This window comes from Vigna angularis, chromosome 5 (genome assembly GCF_016808095.1).
Source record: "Vigna angularis cultivar LongXiaoDou No.4 chromosome 5, ASM1680809v1, whole genome shotgun sequence".
In the NCBI taxonomy this organism is placed as follows: domain Eukaryota; kingdom Viridiplantae; phylum Streptophyta; class Magnoliopsida; order Fabales; family Fabaceae; genus Vigna; species Vigna angularis.
In genome coordinates this window covers 10,017,805-10,025,622 of record NC_068974.1, presented here as the reverse complement: position 1 = coordinate 10,025,622, position 7,818 = coordinate 10,017,805, and the positions used below count along the sequence as shown (strand labels likewise).

Genomic DNA, 7,818 nt, shown 5'->3' with positions numbered 1-7,818 from the left:
TAGAGAAGAGAAAAGAGTAGATACAGTTCTCACAGTTAACTGAACCAAAACTGTTATAAGTTCAGTTTTTAAAAACTAAACCATAAAATAGTACACTCAACTTTTAGTAGAAGTGGATCAGTTTTTTTAAGTATAATATATTATAGTTAACTATAATACAGTACACATTAGTTATTTTTGCCCAGCCCTAAAGAAAGAGGCAAAGGTGATTCCACCTTGTCTATGGTTATTATTGCTATAGATAAACAAAAGGTAATTTCATGTTACAATTAGGGCTGGGCAAAAATATTACAGCTTTTTTTAAGTTGAATTGGACAACTTGAAAGTCTATTTTGCACTAATCTTATAATTTTTTAATATTGATGTTGTTAAGATTGAATTGTTTTTTATTATCTAATTACAATCTTTCATATATATATATATATATATATATATATATATATATATATATATATATATATATATATATATATATATATATATATATTTACGATAAAAATTTGATTCAATGGCACAACGAACATAACAAAAGAGAGTTTCATTTTCTTTTTCTAATTTGATTTTAAAATTCTGGTTTCATTTTATATACATTGATTCTTTTTTAACATAAAAAAGTAAAATAAGTATATTAAACTTATATTTGTTGAGAATATGTGAATCAAAATCTTATATTGAATAAAAATAAGAAAATATAGTACTAAAAAAACTTATTAACTCATTATTTTAATATTTTTGATAAAGAATGATGTAAACTTTTTGATTGAATTAAAATCTCATTTGTGTTGTATCTTCCATGAATCTCCTCCTCTTAGACTCAATAGTATTTTCACGATTTATACTTTATTGTTTTATTTATTTTACATGACGGTTTCATATCAATATTAATTGCCCGTTAAAGTTCCTTTCTCTTTATACTTATAACATCAAGTTTCATTCTTGTTTTTTAAGCTGACAACGATAAATTCGTTTCAGGTTTTGACAAATTTATTTTTAATTGTCTTCTATATGCCTTGTTTTTGTTTTATGATATATACTTTCTGGATCACTAGGAGAAAATTACAGTTTTGGATAATATTTCTCTTTCAGTTAAACAAGATTAGGTGATCCGCACAAAGGTGAAGGCTAACAAAATTCATATTTTCTGGATTTGCCATGGCTATTAATTTTTTTCCCCATGGATGTTACAGTTTTTTTATCTCTCTTTTTAATAATATATATATATATATATATATATATATATATATATATATATATATATATATATATATATATATTTAAAAAGAGAAAGGAAAATAGAATTAGATTGAAAACTAAAAAATAAAAAAGATGATAGTTGAGTATTACTGTTTCCAATATTTTACTAAAAGTAATTTGAGTATTAGTAAAGAAATTAAGGGGCGAAGACCCCATGTGTGTAATAAAAAATATATGTGTTGTTGTTGGTAGGAAACATCCTCAACTTTATTTCGTAAATGTTAAAGTATAAATGGAAGATGGAGACGTTTGCGATTATTCTTTGCTTGGTTTGAGGAGAACAGTGAAAGGAAGAAGAAAAGAATAAAGTTGTTGTAATTATAAATATAGGAAGTTTGCATGCAGATGAAAGCAGAATTGATTTGGTTGATTTAGGGTTTGTTGGAAAAATGTTGGAAGTACCATTGAAGATGGCTCTTCGGTTTCCCAATTTGGATTTGAAGTCTTTGCCCTTTGCCCAGAACCTCAACCCTGAACTTCTCGGTGGCGTCGTTGCTCTTCTTGCTCTTGGCTTCACCGCTGCTTATATTAGCTATCGTACCAAACACCCCAAAGGTACCTTTCTTTCTTCTTATTTTTTTCGTATTCATTTTTAACGACAACAAATCTCATTTTATAAGTTAGTTTCTTTTTCGTATCAATTCTCGATAAAACAAATTTAGATTAATTATTTTGACTTAGGAAGCGATGAGATTTCAATATCAAAAATTGCAAGTAACATTTAAAGAAAACTAATCAAAATTAATTAATTTAGATTAGTCTTTACATACAAATTTACTATCAAATGGATTTATTTATTTTTTTCAGGATGTTTGGATCCCAAAAATTTCAAAGAATTTAAACTCGTAAAGAAGACACAGCTGAGCCACAACTCTGCAAGATTCAGATTTGCCCTTCCTACTCCTTCTTCAATATTAGGTCTTCCTGTTGGAAACAACATACTTGTTAGGTTTGGAAAATATTTACATTATATTGCTCTAATATTATATTTAATTTAACATATTTTAAATAAAACATATAATATAGTTTTGAAAAATAACAAAAAAAAATGTATAAAATTTTTATATTAAGCAGAGGAAGAGATAGCCAAGGAGAAGAAGTTCTGAGATCATATACTCCAATCACGTTGGATTCAGATGTTGGGTACTTCGAGTTGGTTGTGAAGGTAAAACTTTTGTAGAAATTTTTTTAAAAAAAATGAATTCACTTTTTCCATATATATTTATTTATGGTTTAAATACATTTTTTCTCCAAATTATTGGTCTATTTATCACATCATTTCTTGAAAAGAAATATTTTTTTTATATTTCAAGTAAATTTATGTCATATTTTATTTTACATGAGATCAAATCGCAATTCAAGTTAACAAAGCCAATGCTACCACAACATGAAATACAATGTAATTTTTTGAAGACCATAAAAAACCAATAATAAAATAATAAAATAAAATTTCCAACCTATTTAAAGATAAATACATGTTTAATTTTGTATTTATTGTTATTTTTGTTGTCATAATGATATAATATATATATATATCTCTTCTTGTTTTACCAAGCAGATGTACCCAAATGGAAAGATGTCCCACCATTTTAGACAAATGAAGGAAGGTGATTATTTGGCCGTAAGGGGTCCAAAGGTATTAATATAATTGTCTTTAATTAGAAAAATAAAATTTAATTAAAAAATATTAGAGCATAGTGGTAGTTGTTTAATAAAGATATTAAAATTTCTATTGTTCATAAATTTTGTAATAGAGGGAAAGATAAAATATTTCCTATAGAGAATGTGTTCTTAGGAACCTAAAGATTTTCAAAGCTATAAAAAGTGTTATGTTTTAAATTTTCTTTACTATAAAAGACTTACAAAATATTATTTAAGATATTAAAGGGAGATCTATTAGTAAAATAAAAGTGGAATGAGATTTTACATTATGTGACATGAAGGACCTACTAACAAATATTTAATTTTTAGTTAATGACCAAATTATTGCTAGTTGATGGGCTTGTGCTTTATAATTTCAAAAATAATAAACTAGAAAATATTTAATAAAACTAGTGGATAAACTAATCCGAAATATAAAATAACACAAAAAAAATGTAAATACAAAAGTTTATTATGTAAAATAAGGCTTGTATTCTTTAGATAAAAATATATTTTTATATAATCATAATTCATTAAACTTTTAAGAGAATAAATATGAGAGATAGTAAATATTTTATCTATACAAAATTGGAAATTGATGCTAAAAAGAAAATAAAATTTCTAAAGAAATATTTTAAAATAACTTAGCTAAAAAATGTAATTTATAATTAGAAAATTTTGAAATAGGTATTTGACTTTGTCCAACCAACATAGTAAGTTATTGGTATTATTTGAAAGTGATAATTTGAAAAGGATAATGGAATATTAATTGTATGGTTTATAACTGTAGGGACGTTTCAGTTACAAACCTGGCCAAGTTAGGGCATTGGGAATGATTGCAGGAGGCTCAGGCATAACTCCTATGTTTCAGGTACTCACATCACATGTAAACTTTTTTAATAGATTCTATTATTAAAAAAAATTACTTATATATTATAAATTTATTATAAGAAACTGTTAAATTATTGGTAAATTTTCACTAATAAAAGAAATTATTGATAAAATAGAATTTATTGATATATTTTATTGGCATGTTTTAAAATTTTAATTACTAATAAAAATATTTAATAATAATAAATTCATTGATAAATTATATTATTTACAGGAATATTTTTTGATAATGTAGAATTATTGGTGGATTTTTACTATTGGTTGGTTTTGCTATCATCAATAAAATTTATTGATGAACATTTTAGTTACAAATCTTATTATTAATAATTTTGATTTACTAAAAAAATATGTGTCATTACTTTTATTTATATGTAAATCTGATTTTTTATAATAATTAATTTAATTTTTAATTGATATGGAATTCGAATATATGACCTTATTATAACTCAAAAGTATTTTCAAACTCTAACACTCGTTGATATTTAGTTTAGTTTAAGAAAGTAAATTTTAGCTTATTTTAAGAATTTTTGTGGTGAAACCTAACTAAATGAAATCATTATGCTTTAGTTTCTCAATTTTTTTTAAAAGGTAACTTATTTTTTAAAATTTTAGAGAATAAAATTTTAATCTCTTAAATTTAATGTTTAATAAGATGGGGAAAAAATTCCTATATTTTAGCTCACCTTATTAAAAATAAGTCAGTTCTGTAAGACTCTTCAATTTACAGCCTTGATCTTCCTATTTAGTTTGGTTGGTTCAATGGACCAAATTTTTAGAAAAATTATCAAAATGGGTAAATTTGAAAAAAGTATATGGAAGTGAGAAGTTGTGTTAAAGTGATACAAATTTAATTAAAAGTGTTTTTAAAGTTGAATTCATGTTAAAATAGCACAATTTTAATTTAGAACATTTTAAATTGAACTAGCACGACTTTTATTAAAATTGAACTAAAATCTTGTAACACGACTTTGATTTAATATACATTGTACTAAATTTCAACTTAAAATTGTTTTATACAAAAGTCATGTCTGATACAACTCATTCTTGATAAAACCATATCAAGATGAAACGATTTATCTATTGTAATTTTTTTAAATCTATCTATTTCAATATTTTTTCAAAAACAAATCACCAAAATAATAGTGTTTTTGCCAAGGATAATTAAGTTTTACTAAATTAAATATTCATGATTAAGTAAATTTTTATATGAATATATACTTTAGGTTTTATTCATTATTGTTTGGAAGTAATAAATAGAAAATAAGGTTATGTTATTTTTGCAGCTCATAAGAGCCATTCTAGAAAACCCTAAAGACAAAACAAAGGTGCACCTCATTTATGCCAATGTAACAGTGGATGACATTTTATTGAAGGTAATATTGTTACTAAAGTTCTTATTGCAATTTAAGTTTACTATGTTATTTATAATTTTTTATCCTATCAAATTTTATTATTTATATTATTATTTTTATTTTTATTTTTGTATTGAAAAATATTAGTTAGTAATATTTTGTTAATGAAGAAAGTTGAACTCGTAATCTTTTACACTTTCCCTTCTAAATTTTTCACAAATCTTTATAACTTAGTTGAAAAGTTTAAATCAAATATAAATTCATTTAAAGTTTATTTAAAGATAAATATTTCATCATATATATTTCTTCTTACATTATTTAAATTCATCATCGTAATAATTTTGACAAATTATAAATTTAGTGTAATTATTTAATGTAATTTTTAAACTTTAAATTATGTCTCATTGTACAATAGATATTCTTTATATTTATTTAACTTACTTTTTTAAATTAACTTTTTAGCATGTTTAAAAATGGTTAAATATATTTTTAATTCTTGAAAAAAAATTAAAATTTGTCAATGTTTCAAACTTTCATATATTTTAGTCTTTAAATTTTAAAAATTAATAAATATATTCCATTTAATTTAATTATTTTTACATGTTAAATTACATTTAGAATAATATTTAAGTAGTTTATTTGACACTTTACCATTCAAATATCATTCTAAAACATAGTTGAACACAAAAAATATATGATAGTGTTAAAAGGACTATGTCCATTTACTTTGTTAAGTTTATGGATAAAAATATATAAAGTTTAAAGCATAGAGGAATCCTAATTTTACGTCTAAGTTTTAGCATATTTAACTTTTTTAAAAATTATCTCATTTATTTATTTCTATGTTTATTTTAAATTAAAATTATTTCATACATATTTCTTTTACTTGGTGTTTTTAAAATGATCTGTTTGGTGGTGCAGGAAGAACTAGATAATTTTGCCGACAAATTTCCTCAAAGATTTGAAGTATATCATGTTCTTAATAAGGTTTGTTTTCATATAATTTCAAACTTTTCATACTTTAAATATCTCAATCATTTCAAAAAAAAAAAATAGACCAATTTCATTTCAACAAATCTTTTCAGCAATAAGAAATAAAATTTACTATCATTTTATCACAATAAAGTTGAATCATGAAATGGTCATGAATGTCTCTGTGGATTTAAATGTTTGAAATTTTCATTATTAATTACTTGCAGCCTCCTCAACAATGGAATGGTGGCATTGGGTTTGTATCGAAGGAGATGATTAAATCACATTGCCCTGAACCAGCAAAAGATATTCAGGTTACTATGTATTAACAAATAACATCTTAATTAAGAATAGACTTAAAAATAATAAATTTCTTTATCATCTTTTTTAGAAGAAGAAAAGAAAAGAAATCATAAATTAAAACTATTTTGTTTATCAAAAAAATATAAATTAATCTGTACAAATATCTTATTTAGAATCTGTAGGTCAGTTTTTTTTAACTTACATAAGCTATTTACGTAAATGAATATTTAAAAAAAAATAAAAATAAAAACACTTTCTTCTAAAAGTACTTATAAATAAGTTTATCCAAATAAATTTTACTCTATCTAGAATTTGAGTTTTTCATTTTAAAATTAGACAATCAAGCTTCCTATTTTAAAAAAAAAATAAATAAATAACCCTGCAATTTTATTGTTATCATCTTTGATTTTTTGTACATTTATTTCTTTTAGTTTAATTAATAGTCCTTTTTATATTACCTTAAATAAATATATTAAGAACAATACTCAAGTACATTAATAAAAGAAATTATATATATATATATATATATAACTAAAATTAAAATTAACCTACAACTTTCCTAAATAAACAAATACTTTCATTTTAAAATAAAGAGACAAAAATTACATATTACTTATTAATGTTAAATATAATTTAAATACAATTTCTTTTCGATCCTTTGAAACATTTTCTAAGAACAAAAATATGAAAAAAAACTAAAACATTTAGATTTCTTATCCTTTGAAAAGTTGTTTATAAACAAAACCTTGACTCAACTCCAAAATCTATATCTTGAATGCAGTATTTAACCCCCATAACACAAATTGAAGAAAATTGTAGTTAAATCTTAAGAAAAACAATCCACTCTTACATTGCCCACAATAGACTCGGCTAGATTATTTATTACCATATATTTAAAGTGAAAAGGGTTAAACTTTTGCAGATACTAAGGTGTGGTCCACCAGCAATGAACACAGCCATGGCTACTCACCTTGATGCACTTGGCTACACATCAGACATGCAGTTCCAATTCTAAGTTTCAATCTAATTCCTTTCATTCTATTCTTCTTCTTACCTACTTTTCATGTGTGTGCTTAGCAAATTTAATCACATTATTCATTTGAAGACAGTTGATGTAAAGTGATGAGAGTGACACTAATAAGCTTAATGTTTCTTTCTACTTGCCAAACAGCCAAATGTGCATAATAAAAATGCTCCTCCTAATTGTGACTATCAAATAAAAATATATATGCCTTGAGTATTTTCAGAAACTATTTTAATGGCTAATTATTTAAAGATTTCAAAAATATTAAGGAATTTATTTACTTATCTTTAATAAACAAAACAAAATATGTATTATCAATTGAAGGTGCACTTTACAAATCTGATTTACATGAGAAATTGAATGAATACAAAAAAGGCATTA

The 7,818-nt window shown here is 23.3% G+C and overlaps 1 protein-coding gene across 1 annotated transcript; it reads left to right on the top strand.

The window, feature by feature from the left end:
• The first annotated feature begins 1,599 nt into the window (after nucleotides 1-1,599).
• On the top strand, nucleotides 1,600-7,640 carry LOC108321759 (NADH--cytochrome b5 reductase 1). The gene is made up of 9 exons (XM_017553610.2): nucleotides 1,600-1,809; nucleotides 2,062-2,203; nucleotides 2,329-2,419; nucleotides 2,813-2,890; nucleotides 3,686-3,766; nucleotides 5,070-5,159; nucleotides 6,060-6,125; nucleotides 6,338-6,424; nucleotides 7,336-7,640. Exons 1-9 carry the CDS (start codon nucleotides 1,644-1,646, stop codon nucleotides 7,426-7,428), a joined length of 894 nt encoding a protein of 297 aa, XP_017409099.1. The 5' UTR covers nucleotides 1,600-1,643; the 3' UTR covers nucleotides 7,429-7,640.
• Nucleotides 7,641-7,818: the final 178 nt, after the last annotated feature.

Bases quoted from the DNA above. Each gene is read 5' to 3' on its own strand.
- LOC108321759 (XM_017553610.2), top strand. From the start codon at position 1,644: ATGTTGGAAGTACCATTGAAGATGGCTCTTCGGTTTCCCAATTTGGAT. The intron at 3,767-5,069 runs GTACTCACATCA...TTATTTTTGCAG, and splicing joins GCATAACTCCTATGTTTCAG to CTCATAAGAGCCATTCTAGA. The intron at 6,425-7,335 runs GTTACTATGTAT...AAACTTTTGCAG, and splicing joins AACCAGCAAAAGATATTCAG to ATACTAAGGTGTGGTCCACC.